Source organism: Strix aluco, chromosome Z (assembly GCF_031877795.1).
Source record: "Strix aluco isolate bStrAlu1 chromosome Z, bStrAlu1.hap1, whole genome shotgun sequence".
Taxonomy (NCBI): Eukaryota; Metazoa; Chordata; class Aves; order Strigiformes; family Strigidae; genus Strix; species Strix aluco.
The window spans coordinates 35,385,358-35,406,489 of NC_133971.1; the positions used below are offsets into that span (position 1 = coordinate 35,385,358).

General features: G+C 36.2%; 1 protein-coding gene across 4 annotated transcripts in view; it reads left to right on the forward strand.

Annotated features, from left to right (window-relative positions):
* CCDC171 (coiled-coil domain containing 171) overlaps positions 1 to 21,132 on the forward strand; it is a 152,760-nt gene that overhangs the window by 99,888 nt on the left and 31,740 nt on the right. For all 4 annotated transcript variants that reach the window (XM_074812045.1, XM_074812044.1, XM_074812042.1 and 1 more), the window contains one exon: positions 6,140 to 6,271. In XM_074812045.1, the coding sequence (XP_074668146.1) occupies positions 6,140 to 6,271 (132 nt within the window). The remainder of the gene's footprint in view (positions 1 to 6,139; positions 6,272 to 21,132) is intronic.

Sequence of the window (21,132 nt, forward strand, 5' to 3'; positions counted from 1 at the left end):
TCTTATTCAACAGAGCATGTAGTGTGTGTTTGAGTGTAGTAATATGAGAAAGCTTGAATTAAGCTTATAGGTGAGCCTGGGATGGTATTCTATGTGGAAAATTAATTTCCAGAATCTCGACTAGTCTTTAAAAAAAAACAAAACCAAAAGGCAATCGTACCCAAAACATCAGTTTTATGAGGGATGCCTCCTTACACAAATGCTGTTATGCAGTAATTAATGTTCTTTTAAAAAACACCTATGAAATGGCTTGTATTGTAATTAAATACAGATTTGTATGGCAGTAATCAAAAAGGGTAGTCAATAAATTGTATGCTAATACAGAAATTTTTAGTAGATTTTTAAGTAAGTGAACTATTTGGTATACCCAACTACATTCATATTTGGCTACCTACAACAAGGTATGTGCAAGTGCTGTTTAAAACCTCCACTATCAACAGTCATCAGACCCTTGGGTTTGAGGATGTATTCTTTCTTTTGATGAAAGAGTATGCAACAATCTGTTGGCCTTTAAGAGTACTCAAAACTAACTGATGTCCATATAACAAGTATCCATTCAACTGTATCATGTAGCTCTTTTTTGCTTTCCTTTCTATGAGACATATTTTGTCTAAGCAAGATATGTTGTGATTTGGTGTAGTTTGGTTTGGCCTTCTTGGGGGAGCAAAAAAAAAGGCAAAAAGTGTTTGAGGGGTTTTTTTTGATGTTCAACTGACTGGTTTAGTTCCCATCATCATTCCTCAGCTGTTTCACTCTCTAATTGTGGCTATAGTTTTCCAGTTTTTGGATGTCTGATTTAAAGTGCCTTCAGTTTAAGCAGTGCAATCTTGTCACAGGCAGTCTCTCTACTTCTGGAGTGATCCTTGACTGTTGAAACATCCTGATGGAAAATATTGTGTCATGATTATATAGTCCCTCATTCAATAAAATTCAATGACATACAGTTTTTGAGTTATTTCCTTATTTTCAAAGCAGACTCAGACTCTGGTGTTTATGAGCAACAGATATTAACAGATTGTCTCTTGGGACCGAAAGGGTGCTGTGGTATATACTTCTTCAAATGTCACAGGTGGCAAATCCTTCAGCAGATCTTTTGGGGTCTATATAGTCCCTTAAACAGTTAACACTTCAGGTGTGATCCCTGTTTTCTAGAGAGCCTATACTCAGTAATGACAGTTTAAGGATATATCCTTAGAAAGATCATCTGTAGTGGCAACTTATTTGAATAACTATTGTTATCAACACTATTCAGTACTATTGTTGGTGCAGATTCCTTCATGTATATTCACTTGCATTTTTTAGTATAGAGTAAGAGAACATCAACAATTCATAACTAAACATAAAAAATTATGAAGCATTCACAAAGGTTTAATTCTGTCCACCAGTGTATATACTTTATTATCCTTAGTTCCATGATCATTTGTGCCACTGTAACAAAGACTTCCCTATTCAAATGAGTTACTGTATAACTTAATTCTCTTAAAGTGCTTCTCACTGAAGAAGGCAAAGGACCATGTTCAGTAGATGTGCGTGTCCTTGATTTGTGCAATATGGCCTTGATTCTACATGCTGCCCTGGAGGTATGGATGTTATGCAGTTAAATCAGCCACATATTTACAAGAGTGAGGTTAAGACTGAGATGTGGTTTGTATTCAAACTGCCTCCTTCTATGTTAAAAAGTTCTCAAAACATTTTTGTTAATTATATATGCCACATGCAGAACACAACAGTGTGGTAGAAACCATTTTGCTTGCACTCTTTTAGCATGATTGGCATGACATATTTGTAGCTTCTGTTATCTCAGCAATATGGTCATCTCAGAGTCAAGCAGACTAAATCATTGTTTGCCATTCACTTATCACCAGATCACTACATCGTTGTAGTTTTTGTTCCACTGTTTAAGTTGAAGGTGATTGCTATTAAAAATAGTAGTAGCAAATGAAAGTAAAATAAGCCCAAAGTTTTTTACTTTCTAGGTACTATTTTTTATGTAGAATTGGTGTGCTTTGAATTTATGAAAGGTTCTCCTATGTAGTTTACATAGTGAAGTTTATATCCTAAACAATCTTATTTTCTTTTCACCATAAGAAACCATTGGATTAGGCCCAAAATAAGGAACTAAAATCTCAGTTTTATTGTACCAGTCAGACAGTAACTGGGCAAAGACGTTAGGGAAGGTAAGCACATATTATTACCATTTACAACTTGCTAGCATTTAGTACCGTGTCTCTACTGGTGTAACTAGACATACCAGCTCAAACTCTGCAGGGGGAAAATGAAGTGAGCACAGAAGTGGACTGTAGACAAAATTACTGTTATTTCTAATCAGCAGAGAATTTTTAGTATCATTTTTGGACATGTAGAATTAGCCCATCAAATTCTACACCTTGGTTCAGTCAATAATGTAACTACAGTTTATTATTCAGTTTCAGCTTTGATCTGAATTCATCAGTACTTTATTGATTTTAAATTGAGTGGCTATAGTGTTGTTTTCTGTGTTGCTCTCTTAATTAATTAAGAAGTTAAACACTGTCATAAGTCACTATACTCCTTTGTTTAAAAATGTTTTGAGTATTGTAGTAGAGTTGTGTGGATCTGTTTGTGATTCTGCCCGTTTTCAGACAGTATTTCAGACAGCAAAACTGAAAAATCTAATGTTCGTACTTAGCAGCCCGCTGTTACGGTACTTATTATGCTCCATATAAAATCACTCTTGTAACTTTCATGGTCTCAGCCAAAATTATGTTCACCGAAATCAGAAATACCCAAAATCTTCACTAGCGTTGGATATAGATACATTTATATATTTTTTTCCTCTCTTACTCATTTTTGAGTATAGGGAAGTGGGACTGGTTTTAGACACTTTTAATCATTACAATAAGCCTGATTAAATTACAAGGTTTTTTTAGATTATAGCATTAGGTCTCTAGCCTAAGGAGACCTCTCAGATGTCTTGCTTTAGATTTCATGTGGAGAAAAAAAAGTGTCATTAAACACAAAAAAGCCCTGAAACTTGCATCATAAAGCTTAACTACATAGGATGGTTTCCCTCTGCGTCAAGGTGCCAAAAAAAAAAAAAGTTCTTTTTAAATAAAATTACCAGTTTTACCTTTGCTTTGTAGTTCTGTAATGTAAGGGTGAGTACTGTGCTTCTTAGAGAATGAGGAAATAATCAGTCTCCCAACTCTTGTCATTATCCTTCTGGATCTCAAAAAGCAAATAGCCAGGAAGTGATGAAATTAGTTCTTAACTAAAATTTCATGTAAGTACACTGTATCCAGTGTGATTCCATGCAGGCCATGACCATTATAGCTTTCCATTCTGTGAATAGGTAGTCAACTTGAAGACTTTTCTCACATTTAGTGAAATATGCCCAGTCTTTCGTTCTTACAATTTTTCCTGAACCCTTTGAGTATTTTTCAAAAGAAAACTCTGGCTTAATTTTCTGTTTCTCAGTATGCATGTTGATAACGAAATTCACTCTTCATGATTGAAATATTTACAAACATAAAGTTTTGGGGATTGTTTTTTTAGCTGTGAATCTTCATACTAAATACCATACTGTTTAAGGGGCTAATAGGTACCATTCTGGTGCAGTCGTATTAATGGCATATGTTTACCACAATTCAGACATTTTAAAAAATGGCTTTTGTATTTTGTTGTTCAGTGAATGTCAGGCCCCAGTATTGAAATGGAGAGTTTGAAACTATTAGGATTAAAAGGACTTCCACTTACTGTATTGTGTGTGTATTATACCTACATTGCTTATACATTGTTTTTTTCCCCCTAGTATTAGCAATCTGCTTTTGTACTTTGACACAGAGATTTCCCTTGTGAATTTTGTCACAGAAAAAAGAGAATCATCAATATCGCGGTTAAACTTGACTTTCAAAGCTAATAGTATCTCATTTGGGGGCTGAAATTTAATAAATTTTCTTTGATTCTGGGTGAGTTTTTAAACATCAAACAATGAATTGGCCAGGGTGCAGTAAAATATTTAGATCTATTGACTATAGTTCAGAAGGGTAGAAGGCAAAACACTGGTGGTTTGATGTTGATAAATTCTTAGTACCTTAATCCACATTAATGTTTTCTTTTATCTGTGTGCATACTGGCAGCAAAGACACTGAAAAGTTGGGATATAAAAGCTATAAAAATGTTAATCAAGTGTATGTATGTGTGTGTGTATCTATATATGTGTGTGTATTTAAAGTAATGCATTTTGTTATATTCAGCAAGGTTAACATCTGACTGGAATTACACATGCTGACAGAACACTCTAGAGAGTATGTTTGTTCCACAGGACTGTATATCCTGAACCTAGTGCATGATGTGTGCAAAAAACGTGTAGAGGACCTTTCCTGTTATAAAAATTGCATCATAGTGCATATGTTTGGCAGCCACAGGTATTGACAGGAATTCTTAGGTCAACTTGGGAAATGTAAGGCTCCCTATTCCCACAGAACAGAGCAATGAATAAAATAAAATCTTTTCTTCTTTGTATCAGTAGATTTACACATGCATACTTCTTTCAATCAGAGCAGATTTCAAAGGCTGTGCTATTGTTTGAAATATGTTCACTCATAATCAACATTTTACAAAAATCTGATTTTGTAAGTGGTTACAAAAAAGTAATCTTGGATTTAAAATGAATGGACCTATGTTTTAATTCATGTTTGGTGAGTTCTTTTGGCCAAGGGAGTCTCTTAAGAACTGAAATTTATTTCAAATAGTATTTAGTAAATGGTATATCTATTGATTTATATGTAGTATATATTTAGTATATGGTTTAGTATTAGACTGTGTATTGTTGTTAAAGCCAGTAAGTTATTTTGCAGTACCTAGCTATTTTAACTTAACAGATACAGTCTATGCCAAATGGTTCTATTCATTTGTACTAATATATATTTGTATGTGTGTCTATCCATCTGTATTAGAATCTAATCTGCTGGGATCTCCTGGAGGTGGAAATGATAATTTTTGTATTAAATAGAATGAAAAATGGGTGTGTGGCAGCATATGGTATATGAATGTAAGTGATGTGTCCAGGGAAGTTACGTGTTAAATATGTGTAATTTCACATTCATGCTGATGGACTAATGACATGTTGTAATATGTGGAAAAATGTTACATTTTAAACAATGATAACAATATTCTCGTGTGCAACACTAGTAAGTCTGGTTGTGTTTAAAACCAAAAGCGTTGCGTTAATCACTTTACATCGCTGAATTTTACTTACGCGTTTGTGTCACTGACGGCACGCGAGTTAGTCTAAATTAAAACCAGTTTCTCTCTTAGTCAGCAGGTGGCACTGTGACACCAACGGCCTGTGGTTGTCTTTGCGGCCGTATGTAGAAATGACATTGATACTGCTTGGGGGTTTTGTTATAATATCCTTTCGTTTCAGACTGCCTGAAAAACTAGCTAAATATCAAACTGTCTGAATTTTGTGCAAATTGTAGCATTTCCCACTCCAAATTGGCATAGTTAGAAACTGTATAAAAGTTGATTAATGCCAATTAGTGCATTATTTCTTACAGTGAGTCCACAATAAGAAATCTAGTAGCAGGGTTGGTTTCTTTTTTTTTTTTTTTTCTCTCCTTCTGTTAATTGCAGAGCTACAGGTTGGTTTATTTTGCTTTGTTTGAGGATTATTCATTTTAATCTGGGGCTTAACTGAATTGATATTAAATGAACCTTATTGTGGAGGACTGATATGATCTCCCTACAGTAGACAGAACTCACATGCCAGCTTCTTGTTTGTATGATCACATGAACTTTTTAATTTCATAGCTGATGTTTGAGTCAGAAGTACAATTACTATTTATTTTCTTAAAAGGTTTTTACAGGGGACAGATCTGTGAAAGGTACATACCAGGTGGGCTTGTGAGCCCTTAGTGTCTCTTCTTTCCTTCTCATTTCAGACCAGGGGAAGATGCTTTTTCTTCTTAACATTCTCTCCCAGCACTCTGAATTAGAGATTTATTTGCAACGAAAAATCAATTAGTCCTAAATTTATTCATGGATTTCAGGTCCAGCGATCAATGCAAGTCCACTCAGTGGGCTCAAGGGGACCCAGTTCATCCCAGTTAATGTGTCTGAAGGGGAATTACCATTGATGCTGTTTTTTTCCCTTTAGGTCAGAGATCAGACCTTGCTGTCACGGACTGCGGCAACCAGGAATGACTTCACCCTGCAGCTACCCAAACTGTACCTAGAGACCTTTGCAGTAGAAGGGCTGAAGGGCAGGCCAGAGGTTGTAGCATTTCAGGTTAGAGTCTAAAATAATCCTGTTTCTTTTTTTCCTTTTTTGCATCTGAGATAGAACAAGAAGCAAGACTGTTCTGAATGTGTGGAGAACAAAAAGCTTCAAAACGACTGCAGTCAACAGTTGAAAGAGAAATAATTTTGTTATATAGTCTTGCATACGGTATTTCAGAGATGATGTGAACTTTTGATTTTGCAGTTACAGTGTTAAATAACTGACAGGAATATGACCACAGAAAAAGGCAAATGTTATATTTGAAAATTAATATCACTTTATCCTACCCCCCCCTTCTCTCCCCCCCTTAAGCAAGACAAAATAGTGGGGAAAAAAGGACAAGATTTTTATACTGCTTCTTGGTCAGTATCAGATTTTTCTGTACTACAGTTTTAGAAGTAATAGTGATTTTTGAACATTCCTAATTTAAAAGAAACTGCTATTTGGAATACTTAAATATAGAAGCTGTTTTATTCATGTAGGTTTGAAGACTTGTATGTTTCAAAATACTGATTTCGTTAGGAAGAAACAATGGGGGGAAAAAGGGAAATTAACTGAAAATGGATTCTGTGCAATGCCTTCTTAGTGTTTTTAAGTTTGTTATGTCTTCTTGTACACAAACTATCCCTTAGTCTTTATAGCTGTGCAGAATGACTTCATTCTTGTGATACATTATTGCTAAGGCAGAACATTTTGTTTTCGCAATGAGAGACCAAGAGGCAGAGTGAGTACGTACTTTCATTGTGCTCTTCTGTGTGAATCAGACAGGAAAGCTAGTCATATAAAGTGCAAGAAAGTTGGACAATGGCGAGTATTGCATAGTGTGTGTACATGTCTGTAGTAATCCTTTTTAACTTATTGTAGATTTTCTGTTCTAGATGCAGCATATAATTGCAGGAATAGGGTCACCAAATCAAACATTCAAGAAAGGCAGATTCTAAGCTGGACATTTCTCACTGTTGCCCTCTTGCATGCATATGTTTCAGTATGATAAAGATTTAAATTATGTGTGTGTTATTGTGTTTCTGTGATAAAGTACTAATAATACGTAACACCTTGAGATTCCCATGAACTGAGTTAACACAGCTGTACATCTCTAGCAGAAGGTAGAGTTTCAAATGTTTCCCCAGTACAGTGATGGTCACTTCTAAGGCTGTGCAAAAGGTTTCACAGGTGGCATCTTTTCAAAGAAGCTGTCATGGAAATCACCAAATTTTACATACTGCTCTTCTCATTTGGTGGCTTATTTCAGTGATAGCTGCTTTTTGTTTTTGTTCCATCCCAACTCCCATTCTTTTTTTGTCCTCAGAATGATTGTAGAAGCATTTTGCAAGGCAGCCTGTTCCTTCTTTCTAAGAAGGTGAAAAGAAACAGGAGTATAAAAAGTTGCATTTCACATTTGTACAGAGTGCTTGTGGTACAACTAACATATACTAATGTATGCATTGAGTAGCTTACTGGTGGTGCAGTATTGTAAACATACTTTTTGTTCACCTGACAGCTCCAATTACATGTGCTTACTCTGTCACAAACAGCATCAGTGGTTCATAATCTATTTCACTGTGCAGTTCCTTTTCTCCTTTCCCTTTCCCTCTCCTCTCCTCATCTCTAGTTACATACTGCCTGTTTGATAACTTTCTAAGTACATTTTAGAGATTTTATTATAAAATTTCCCTTTTATAGCTGGGAGTTAGCTGCTGTATGCAAAACTATATTAAGGGCAGTCCTGCGATCTTGCATGAGGTAAGCAGTTAGATGTCACTTTACAGACACATTGAAACCAGTGAAATTCTTTGCATGCGTGGTGTTTATAACTGGTACTACTACATGTATTTTATAGTTAGTCTGCGACAAGTACATTCAGTTAAAGACCTTATTATCTTCAAGTGATACTCATAAGGAGTTTTTTTCCTAGTCTAAATTTACTGATATTTGATGGTTTCTTTTAAAAAATTACATAAAAATTAAGATACTAAATGAGATGGTATACTAGGGATGAAGCACTGACTATTACAACTGTTGAGTACTCACAGAAGATTGCATTGTTTCATTATTCATGCATCCAGTTCATAGTAGGTGGCTGGAATCAGTAATTAATAATTTTTATATCCATTGTTTCAGTGTGTATCGCTTTTCATCATATGAGAGGAAGGCAAAAAGTATATTTGTGTGTGGATACACATCTGCATAGGTTATCTTCCAAATTTTTTAGAAAACAGGTGGCTCTCAAAGGCATTTTGAATGAAATCTGCTATCCTTGATTTACTTGATGGGCTCAGCAGCATTAGGGATCTATATTCCTTGTCATTGGGAATGTGGGAAGTCTTGGAATTTTTAAATTGCTGTTATCTCTATATGGATGTTTCTTGGGAAAAATATGCTTTCCTTATAGGAGACAGTGCAAAGAAGATTGGCATAATGAACCTAAGTTGCTTGACTGTGCACTAAGCTATCAGAGATTTGCTTTTTTGTGGCATACTTAATTAATTATCTTGCAAAACCAGAAGGTTGGCTTTTCTAGCAAATGAATCCAACATTCCAAATACCATGAATGCTTACAGGGCTGATCAAACACACAAATAAAACCCCTGTCATTCTCAAATGAACTAACTGTTAAGCTGTATAGTAAGTGGTGTGCATCTTTTAAAGAATGTGTTGTACACTCTAGTGACAGACCTTTAGATAATGACATGAAATATTTGGGACACAAAGGTCTGTGTGTCTTCTCCAAAGTCTACATTTTATGTAATGGCTCTTGAATTGCAAAATTACGTAATAGATTGAATATTCAACAAGAATGTCCTTGAACTGAGTGTCTTCTAAAGTAGAGAAATAATGACTTAATTTGTAGGCATTTGTTAAATTCTTGGAAACCGTAACAAGAATTACTATAATAGTTTGAAAATGTCACTTGAGATGGATAAGTAATGAAAAAAGTGCGGTGTCTCAAAGAGCAAAATGATATGATTGCTATAGCTTGGAAACACTCTCAGCTGGTGTTTAATTGCTGTGAAGGATGTTATGGCACAAAGCTGTACTGTTTGTTACTTAGTTAAGTTTGAAAGTGGAAAATAAAGCATTATTTTCAAGCACCTGAAACACGTGAGAAGAGGATTTAAGGTGTGCTGTTCTGGCCATGCCTGAATGTTCCCACTAAAGACAGAAAGTGGAACTGTATGCGAAACCTCCAATAAATACAGGACACAGGGTGAGAAATTGCATCTGAAATAACATGGGATTCCTAATTTTAGTAGTCTTGCTTGGCAGATGACTATTTAAATTAACCAGTAAAGGTTATCAACTCTATAAAATACAAAATTGAATTGTGCTACACCTTTAGGAAGAGGATAATGTTCTGTAAACTCTCTTCTGAAAGAGGTTGTTGACTCATAGAAAAAGTGGTCATTCAGAACATTTATTCTGAATTGTCTCAAGTACTTTTACATCACATATGTAATTAATACTCATGGCAAGCAGTTTGAACTAAAAAACAATACATAAAGTCCCCAGATAAGCCAGATAAGGTTTAAATGTTCGTGTATAAATAGTTAAGCGTTGGTATACTCTCTCAATAAATTTCTTCTGTTTGGGGATGTAGATGCAGAAGGGTAAAAACTGGTATGAAAGAAACTTCTTGGAGCAAATTTAGGCATCTCAAACTACTTTTGCAATAGTAACAGGATGTGTAATGTATACTTGATGTGTAAGTGATTGATTCTCAAACAGGGAAGGGCTCACAACATACAAATCAGTGGCTTTGCCCTGTGTACCTAGGTTATGCTTTGTATCTACCATTGCAGGTTGTTTTTACAGGAGGTACAGGAGCTGTTCAAAGTAGAGGAGCACTGTCTTTATGGAGGATGTCTCGGATGTTCTAATACACAGAAGTAACAGATTATTCAGGTGCTGTCAGTGGAAAATAGTAGTAACACAAAACTGTCTGTGGTTGTCAGAATCACATGCACTGCATGTCTGAAAGTGCATATGGCTGTACATATGGCTGTGCGATCACAGACACTGATGTTCACACGTGGTAGCTGCCTGCAGATGTGCAATTAGGGAAAGAGTAATCATTTTTTGTGTCACAGGAAATACCTTGACCTCTGAAGTCTCCATTTGACTATTTTATTAATTTGCTCTATTAATTTGTGGTGGTTGCTTTAGGTCAGTATTTGGCATGGTGGGCCTCTTCCTCCTTTAATATCTGGTTGCTCAGGGGTATGATGTGACTTCTGGATGTTGGTTTGGAAGAGAACTGATACTCACAGATGAACCTGTGTTGCTGTTTGGCAGGATTTATGTGAATTAGAGAACCCAAATGGGCAAGTTTTCTGAGTGAATTTAATGAGATGTATTTAATGCATTCATGTGGTGTATGGAAAAGCAGATGTGAGGATGAGACTGTAGGCAGGCTTCTGGTGTTAAAAAGGATGCACATACATGTATCTGTAGGTCTTAGGAGAAAGCATTTCTTTGTGTGCTGCCCTTCACCCGAGATGTAAGATTGACCTGACTGTTGGAAATCTCTTGCTTATTAAGAAAATTTTAGTTTATTATAAGCAAGGACTTGAGTAGGTAAATCTGTATTTTTCATTACTAAGTTCTCCCTTAGTTTTGAAACATACTATACACTTGTGGTGTGCTTTTTCTTTTACAGGTGGGTTTGAGATGGGTAGGTTTTTGCTTCACCTTGTCTGTCTGTCTGTCTCTCCCTCCCCCTCTTGTTGTTTCTCTGACACACGGTCTCGTTCTCTGCTGCACACTCTCCCTCCGTGTCCTGCATGTGGGCTCTCCACTGCGTGCGGGCTCACGTTGCCGCAGGCACCTGCTCATGGCCATGTGCACACCGCAGCGCACGCACATGTGCTCCCTCTGACTGCTCGCTGCTGTACGTGTGCTCATGCGTCCCCTCAGTCCGTTCTCTGACTGCTGCTCTGCCTCAGTCTCTCTCTCTCAGTCTCTGCCCCTCTCTCCTGCTTCTTATTATGCCTGTCTGTCCCACTCCGGCTTTGTCTTACTTGCCCTGTTTCTTTCACTGTCTTTCTGTCCCCAAAGTCCCTTTGCCACTGGCGCTTTCCCCCTCTCTTCCTCTCTTCCACACCCCAATTTTGTGCTTGCTCTGTCTTACTCTCCCTCTGTCTCCGTCTTCAGCATGTATGCATCTGTTCATGCAGGTTTAGGAAGTCCACATGGGATTTATATGTACTTCTGCGTGTTTCTCAGGTGTTTTGAGGTAATTTGAAATGAAAAGTGCAGTAATAACATAAAAGCTTATAGTGGTGGTAGTAATATAGTCAAGTACTGACATATCTCCAGTGTTAGCATATAATCATTATAAATTTATTAAATAATAGGTTCTTACCATTTATTTTTTGTAAATTATGTATTCATGTATGATTTACTCATGCATTATCTGATTGTGTTGTAGGTCCAGTTTTCCTAATTAATTGGGCAAACATAAATGTAGTTTAAAGTGTTAGGAGCGTCTTAACTTGTATTTGTTTTCACTCGTTCATTAATTTCAGATTTATGCTTGATAGATTAGAAGGTAAAAGATATGCATAATTCTGCTGGTAATTTTTCTCAAAATAATAAACATTTCTCATTCCCGTATTTACTTGTCAATAAAAAAGTTCTTACCAAATTGAGGAAGCAAGTGATTTCAAAGGTAACATTATAATTCTGTCATCAGATTTTATCCTCTGCGTGGGGCAAGTCTTTTAAATATAAATCCATTCTGGTATGAGGACTTAATGGGATGAATTAATTGTGGAGTAGCTGCTTGAAAATTGAGTTGTTAGTATTTTCAATCTTGTACTTCTGTTTTAGAGCCTTTATTTTTCTAATGCCATGGCTGCTAAAAGAACAAATAATTGTAGTTTTTTTCTCTCCTAATACTTCAAAAAGGAGGAACCTTTTTAAGAAAATCTTGAAGATAGTGTGTTTATATATATGTGCACCCAACATGTGCATACTTCTAGTGTTTTCTTTCTTCTTCCACTGTTTCACCCACTGAAGGTGGGTGAAATCCATTTCATTACAGAGGCTAGAATGCTGCCTCCTCTGGAATTGGACTGCTGCTTCTTCTTAGGTAAAACTGGGTCTTCATTCTCCAAGAGTTCAACAGCTGCTATCAGCAGCACCTGGGCTGCCCTCCCTCTCTTTTCTTCTCTCCAAAAGGACTAATTTCCTAACTGGTGCCAAAATGTGCTGCTTCTGGACTGACCACAAGCTTGCCTTCCAATATACTGTTTAAAAAGAGAAGTGATTCTTTATTAATATGATGATACTTTGTACCTGCACCTTCAGTTGAAATACTCATAAATAAGTAAGTGTTTTAAACTCATTAGAGTGGGATGACACCTCTTGCAACCCTGACCTTTTGCAAACTTCAATTTGTCAAAAATAAAGTTGGTGCAGGGCTTAAGAAACAATAATTAACAACTAAGTAAATTCTGAATAACCAGATTGAACATGAAGAACTCTAATTTAATCTCCTTGAATGTGTTCAGCTGGTATCTGGAGTCATGTCTCCAGATAGGTTGTATCATCATGATAACTATTCAGAAGCCATTGTAGCATTATTTATTTTAACTGTAATTCCTTTAAAACGTAACAATAAGGTATGTTAGCAAAACACAATTTAAAACATCATAGGTGAGGCATTTTCAAAATACCATTGATGTTGGAAATATACCTGTTATAATTTGAATTTCACACCCCTTCTCCTTTCTGCGGATTAACTGTGTTCCCAACTTCCTCTCCTCTTCACATTTCCTTTAGTCTTTCCCTCCCTGTCCTCTGTGGGCTTTTTATTGCTCTCCCTCCTTTCCTCATTTTCTCCTTCCTTATCATTAGCCTGTTTCCCTTGCTTTCTCAGCCACCCTTTCATTTTTTTGTTTCTTCCCTTGGCTTTCTTCATGCTAATAAATGGAGACTATGTGAAGAACCCTTCTCAGAAGGCTTTGTAGTTAGCTGGTGCACTGATTGCACCCCAACCCTGTTAAGTCTTTGGCTCTGTGGGACCATAAATGTCAAAGTCCGTATCTGTAATCACCAATTAATCAATTACAGAAAGCTGTCTCATTATGCCTGTGAAACTACTGACTTGTCCAGCCCCTTTCATAAGCATTATTAATTTTGTAAAAACTTTTCAGTGAAGATCTGTGCTGTTTATCTTGAATGCCAAAGTTAGTATATAATAACTTAACCTTTCAGTAACCTTTCTTAATGGAAAATTTTCTTTCTTGATCCTGTCAGGCAATCATGTAACTATTTGCCTTTGTCCACTTAGACTTTTTCATACATTTATATCCATTGCATGTGGGTAATCTATTATGAATGATCTGTGCTGATATGCAAGAAGGCTCTATAAGAATTGTGTAAAATATGATCTTAATTCACCAAGTTTATTTGTTTAGTTTTTTTTTCTGCATGTAATCTTGGGATGGGCTTTTTTTCCAGCTGGTTAACAGGTTGCTGCATCTTATAGCATAAGGACCCAACGAGAAACATCTTTATTGACTTCTAGTCACTATTCTATGAGAAAAATTACTCTAGAGACATGGTGATCTCAATATGTACCCAAAGCTGCCTCACTGAATAAGGGCAGACTCCTAAATGCTGTAACTACAAAAATAAAGCATCATTCAGTAACAGAAAATAACAAATATTGTTTTCACAACACCTTGTTTGTTAGGCAATTTTTCTTACTTCAGAAGTCCTATCTTTCAGAACTGCATGGGATTATCTGTGCGCAGTATCTACAGACAAGGAGCAGTTTTACCAGATAACCACTGCATAGCTTGGATGTGACTGTATTGTTTGATACAGTCTGCAGTGTGTACTGTTGTAACACAGATAAGCCCATTCAGAAGCACAGCTGTTAAACTGTTGATAATCATGTGGGTTACAAAACGAATTCATGAAGTGAATACCGTGAAAGATTAGGAATTGTCTGGAGTCTTACTTTATTTTGTACTGGTTCTTTTAATTTCAAAAACTAAGAAGAAATGCTGAGCAAGTGAGTCTAAGCAGTAGGAGTTAATAAGGCAATAGACTTTATTACACAAATATCTTAGTAGCAGAAACAGAATCAAACTTTTCTTAATTACATTTAAACTAAAAAAAGAAACTTCTTCAAATGCTGAATCTATTGTTTATAGTATTTTTTCACTGAACTGCTTAGTATTCCATTATTATAAAACATACCTCTATCTGTTTGTTATTCTTTCCAGTAGCTTACAGAGCAAGAAAAAATTATTAAATAATGCACTATATTAGTGCAAGAATTTTGTGATGGAATCCAGGGAGACATTTCTGCTCAGATACTGCATTTGGTGGGCCTTGTAGTTAAAGACCTGGAAGAGGAAGGGTTATCTACAGCTTGAGCGAGTTTATTATGGCTTAGTGATTTGCTGATTGATTTCATTTGCTGTCAGTTAAGGCTCTCTTAATGTCAGCTTTCTTCACATAATGCCTTGAAATAAAGACTGATGAAGTTTTTCAGATTGATGCCGCTTACATAAACTGACCCTGATTTGCCCTTCTGCATGACAATGTAAGTGACAGCAGTTAGATGAAAATATAGCGATGAATATGCAACTTAAGGATTAAGAACAACACAGTAAACCTTTCAGAATATAAAACTAGGCATAAAAACCCAGGCTGTTCTCTTAATTCCACAGTTGTCCTATATTGAAGAAATAGACTGGCATAGCATCCCAAGTGCTATACCACTGAAGTGAAACTCAGAGAGGACGAGTTTTGCAAGGATTAAAAGTTAATCTGTTTTTTAGCACTAATTTATTTTGGGTTTTGTTGGGGGAGTGGTGGTGGTGGTGGTGGTGGTGAGGGGTGTGTAAGTTGGGGCTCATAAAATCACATATGTTGTAACCTGTGATTTTTCTTTTTTATGTTGTTATCTTGCAGGAATCATAATGAACTACTTTAAAGCTGTTGTCTTGATTTTTCAGTTACTGAATTGATTGACAGTCTAGTGATATGTGCTGCTAGAATCCTGAGGTCACAAGTTCCAACACTTATATTGAACTGTGAAAAGCATAAATTCTTAGGATTAATACAGTCTATTGCTGTAGGTGTTCCAGGACAAATATGCTTGAAATAGGGCACTCAATTTTAACAAATACTTGTTCATTGCAGTACCCAATTTCATTATAGTCTTCTTTAATAGTCTCTTCCCCCATTATGGTCTCTTCATGTTAGAAGCAAAAATGTGGTAAGAAATTAGGGCGTGGGGAGAAAAATGGAGAGGGCTGGAGTGTGCTGAAGTAATTGAAAGAGGGTGAATATGGAACCTTTTTGTAAACCTGAATAATAAGGATACACAAGCATGCATGGTGGCAAGTTTACCTGCAAAGGATTGAGTCTTTCATGGCTTTTAAAAAGATAATATTCATGGAAAGACCACCGTTTGTTTATCCTCCTGGAGCCTTGCTAAACTTAGATTCCTTTGGATTGCTTCCACATCATGATCTTCTTTCACAAAAGTGCAGTTTTAAAGTAACTCAGGAGGAAACAGTCACCCGTTCCATCTGTGCGGCAAACTTGCAATGCCCATTTAATGCCTGAAGACTGTATTTTAGTTGTGACTTCTCTCTGTTCAGAGGCAGATGTGTTCTTTTCTAATACCAGCACCCATTTGTAGGTTCCTCTCTTTCTGATCCTATCATAACTGACAAATACTAAAGGGAGAGATTAGAGAGCAAATCATTATGCTGTTGCTACTGTGTATAGTGCCAGACTTTCTCTCCATCTAGTTTCACATTCTCAAAGGAATAACTTTTTAAATAAATTAATACTGCGCAATCTAAAGATTACAAGTTGAAGTTTAAATTCTGAAGTTTTTATAAATGCTTGCAAAGACCACAGGACTGGGTTTTGAGCAGCAAGTCTCCTACATGTCAAAATGTGTTGTTTGTTTGTACCTTGGCAAAGGTCACTATCCTAGATGCTTGATTTGTTCTGCATTTATTCCATGTGAGACTTGCTGCAAATTTTAGTCCACTGGGAAATAGAGTGGGACTGAGTAAACATTTAATGCCTAGCAGGCATATAGAATAGAAGTAAATCTGGTTGTCCCTGCTTAAAAACAGGTTGGACAGAGGAAAGTAAAAGAAAAAAAAAAAAGTATAAGAAATGGGGCTAAAATGGCTCCAGAATTTCTCCCAGCCTCCATCATTTTAGATCAAGGACCTCCTGAAATAAAATTCATGTTTTCATATTCAACAGCCATTTATTGTCCCTTTGCTTTTTGAACCCATGTAAAGTTAAGCATTCACATGACTTGTGGAGTGGATGTTTGCATCTTAACTACACACTTTCTGAGAAACTGTTTCTGTGTTTGTTTTGAAAATGGTTTCTGCTACTTCATTTAGTGTTCGTATGTTAATGTTAATAAATATTCCCAATTTCCCTTCTTTATACTAGTCATGTTTGGCATCTGTCATAATCACCTCCAGTTCTCTGCCACTCCATCAGTAGTGTCTTTTCAGGTTACTTTCTTCATTTCTGAACTACAAGAAGGTGAAAGACAGTAGAAATAATCTATAGTTTCTAAATTTGGTAAGATATGGAAGTGGTTTCTCTATAGGCACGATTGCTCAAAAATGACCTAACTGCAAGTAGCTCTGAAAAACTGATAAGGAAGAAGTAACCAATTAATATCAGAGGTGATTTGGGAGATGCTGTCCTCTAGGGTGTTTGTAAGTTAGGATAGCCTGGGATCCTTGGATAAGAATCAGCTGCTTTTGCTGATTCACCATTAAGGTCACCACTCAAGCACATGGTGTTTTGGTACCTGCAGCAATTACCAAATATGGTAAAAAAGAAAGACCAGAAAGGGCTTTATCAATCTAGTTATGATACCCTGTGATAAGGGGTATTTTACTTCTGGTCCTATTGTTGAAGAATACTTTATGCTCTCTAGGCAAACTCATCTCAGCAGTGCCTGTCCTCCTTAGTTTTCTCCTTTCAGTGTTGCTATAAACAATTCTATTATAAATAGAATTCAGAAAGTCACTTTATCTCTTATGCTTCTAAGGAATTGGATCTAATTGTTGACTGTTGGCCAGACAGGGGAATGGACCATAACAGCATGTTCCTTACTTCCCAGGCTCCATGGCTAATAATTCAAATCCTATTCTGCAATCTAGGATAAGTTTCTATTTAATGAAAAGACACTTGGTGCATTTGCTGAAGACGAAGCAGGAAATCAATGTCTTCCAAAATATTACCAAAAAAAGCTCATGAGGTAACAACACATCTTTGAACTGTTGGTCTGAATGAGGAGAACCAGAGCTCTGCCAACAGAAAAGTTAGTGTCTTCTCTTTGTCTTTCAAGCTATTCCAAGTGAAAAACTTTCTCACTTAGTTTGTTGACCTCTTGCACAGAAGAGGCCCAAACGTCAGTATAGTTGAGTCTCACTCATCCACCAGTTTTTACCATGTGTTGGTTGGGATTTCTACCTTCCTGAATTGAGCTAATCAGTCATCTGTATGACCAATGCCAAAAAGATAGACAAACAGAATCAGTTTTTCCCAACAAGGGTTTTCTTCAGCTGGGCCTCTTGTGAGTAGAATTAGATACTCAGAGATGTCAGGGACCATTTTACTCATTCTTCTTCCTCAGATTATGACAGTTATAAACAAACTTCATGAGGAAAATATTTTCTTTATTTCATACTAAGCTTAAGGATAGCAAATTGTCAAGCTCAGTGTCAGTACAAATTCTGGTAGATGTTGCCAATATTCTCCAAATTCTGCTTTGGAAAGAGGGATGGTAATGTGTACGCTCTTTGTGAAGGTCAGTAGTAGGTGTACTGTGCTCTTTAATTTCCTTTGACTCTCCAGATATTGGGAGAAGAGCTGTTGTCCCTGAAGTTTCTAATAAAGCATTTTCATGGCATAAATCAGATATTGAAAGCAAGTCTGAAAATCTAATCATTTGTATGTTGTTTTTTTTAAATACAAATTTTGATAAAGTTCAAGAATGTATGAAGCAAACTAGTTCTTTCAGTAACATCTGAGTTTAGGCAGAATGACAAGAGAACAGCTGTCTGTCCTGTATGTGGCAGTGGACATTAGATTAAGGATGTGTCCATTTACCTGAGGAATGCAATTCAGCTTTTCTAGATCATTATTTTCTCTATAGAGACTGATGGGTGCTTTTTCCTGTGCTGACATCATGAATTGGTGTACATAACTGATTTGGTGAGAAGCCAAAATGAAAAAATTAGTTTGTTATCCAACCTAACAGGTATACTTTAGAGTTTCCTTACAAAACTACAAAATGTTGCTTTATGTAGGATGAAATATTTATGTTGAATTAAAATGCAGTGCTACTATAAGCACTTCATAAGAAAAGCAAAGGAAGTGAAGTGACTATATCACAAAACTTTGTGCAGTTTTATAGTTCCTGTGCTCCATTAGACTTGAGCATTCATCTAAAATCTGATATGAAGATTAGGACTCAGTAATGATTGATTATGTATGAACCACATAATTGCAGTTGTCATACTGACTAAACCTGCCAGAAGGGACCTATGTCTCTCCTAGTAAATGGCAACTACAGCACAGATTGTCATCATCTTTTTTGCATGGAAAATACAAAGTGGACACATTTCCCCCTTCTAAGCATATGTAAAATATTTTATCTAATTCAGTTTGAATATGTTTTAATCTAAAATAGAAAAGGTGCTTCTTGTGGCCAGAAAGGAATAATCTGTATTGCTTTATAGCTCTAGTCAAAATATTTAAGAAAATATCTATGTTGAACCCAGATTTTGTGGGGTGATCATTTTCTTCTGTTGGAGTAACCGACAGACTTTTTTTACACTGGTTCAAACTAAATTGATATTTTTTCATGAGTTTCTAAAAACATTGACAGAAATCTCAGGAGCATCTATTTCTCTGTAAAGCATATTTCTTTACTAAAAGTAATTGAAATCAGTCTTAGTTAATAAAGCACTCTTTAAAACCAATGAAAAACTGTCAAGTTAGTTACTTACGTTGGATAGTTTGTGGACAGCATTTCAGAAGAACAAAAGTTTTTCAGATCTCACATTTACTGTCCATGAGAAATTGCTTCAGATTTTCCTACTTAGTAACTTGATAGATTAATGTCTGCTTCTCTCCCTTCCTTAAATTATTCTTATGCACGTACACCTATAATTAATCCATTAGATTTCAGATGGTTAGTGTTTAGGTAACATTTATTTATAAAAATTGGTTTGCTTATGTGGGATATCCTGTCCGTATATAAGAGTCCCTTAAAAATAAGAAAGGATATGCTTTTTAAAATTTATTTTACTTCTATGAATTTGGTTGCGAAAACAGAATTCTATACTTCAGCTTTTGTGCATCTTTTCTGTTTCCAAGATGTCAGTCCAGTAGAACGAAAGTAACATCATCCAGATACAGGCAACTTGTACTTCCACTTGACGTTTCACATGGATTTTGATGACAAGTTTTGCTCTCTTGTTTCTCCTCAAGACTGAATGTGTGATGGGACACTGGCATTTTTTTAAATAAAACTGCATCCTGACTTTTCTGTGGTGACTGCTGCTGTTTAGTTCCTCTCATCAGTGGTAATTATTGTGCTCACTCTAAGCAGATTTTCATGCTCACAGTTGAGGCACTTTTAACATGGACTTTATATTCTTTTCAGTGACTACCTGTCCCTCTCTCTTTCATTCCTGTCTAGAATATACACTGCAAGAGAAAGTTGAAGGAAGGGTACCAGCATGAACCTTCTTTCCATTTCTTTCTCGCCAGAACCATTTACTTGAAAATTCTCTTCCTCCATGACAGACTGAAATGTTCTTTTTGTATCAAGACTGTGTAAGAAGATGTAAGGAGTACAATGTATTGGTGAAATTCTCCTCGTAGTTGTAGCTTAAACTACAAGTTCTTGAGGATGATTGTTTTTCTTTTACATTTTGCATGCAGCTATGCTTGACTTCATGCAACAGACAGTGAGAATGGTCTTTGCATGTAAACATTATTGGCCTATAAAAATCTGTGTTTCCTTGATTTTGTTAAGTGGTAATTTTGCTTGTGTGGTCCAGAGATATTTGACTAGTCAAGGCTGCAGGTAGCTCCTTTGCTCTAAAATTCTCAGGATGCTTTCTACCTGATCATACCAACAAACACATTGGTCTTAATTTATCAGTTTCTAGAAGATGAATATTATTTTTGAAACTCTTACACTCTCCAGTAATTTCCATAGCGATTATTGTTGACTATCTGCTATGGTTTCCACTTTCCCTTCAGTCTCTGTCAATTTCAGTGCTCCCTTTTCAGTTTTCTTGTAGGAAGTCATGTTATTACCTCTTAGAGAGAATCTAGCCTTTTATTTAGAGTGTCACTCCCTTGCGCTATCCTCTGAGACCTACAGGCTAAAGTAATTGTTATTGAAGCGAAGGGGATAGAGTTAGGCCCTGTGTGTGGCACTGAGTCAGCTTTTGTTGGGGAAGAAAAAAAAGTTAGAACTGACCTGCTTTTTGGCACATTTAAATTGTGCATGCCATGCTTGAAAGGCACCCAACAAAAAGTTTAGTGTCAAAATGAGATACAAGGAGAATAGATCATTAAAGAAGTGCCAAACAGCTGCAAAAGTGCAATTTTGCTGAATGCTGTTTTCCTTGAGGGTTTTTTCTGATGCCTGAGAAGCTGCTGTATTTACATCCTCTGCTGATGCCACTAGAAGTTTTGGACTATGGGTCAAGGCAGCCAGAATGGGTTTTCAAATGCCAAAACGTATGGGGGAAATGAATTTTAATCCTTTCTTCCCCAAATACAGTTCTGTTAAATCTATAATAAGTAGCCTGAAATCTTGCTTCTGAAAAGAA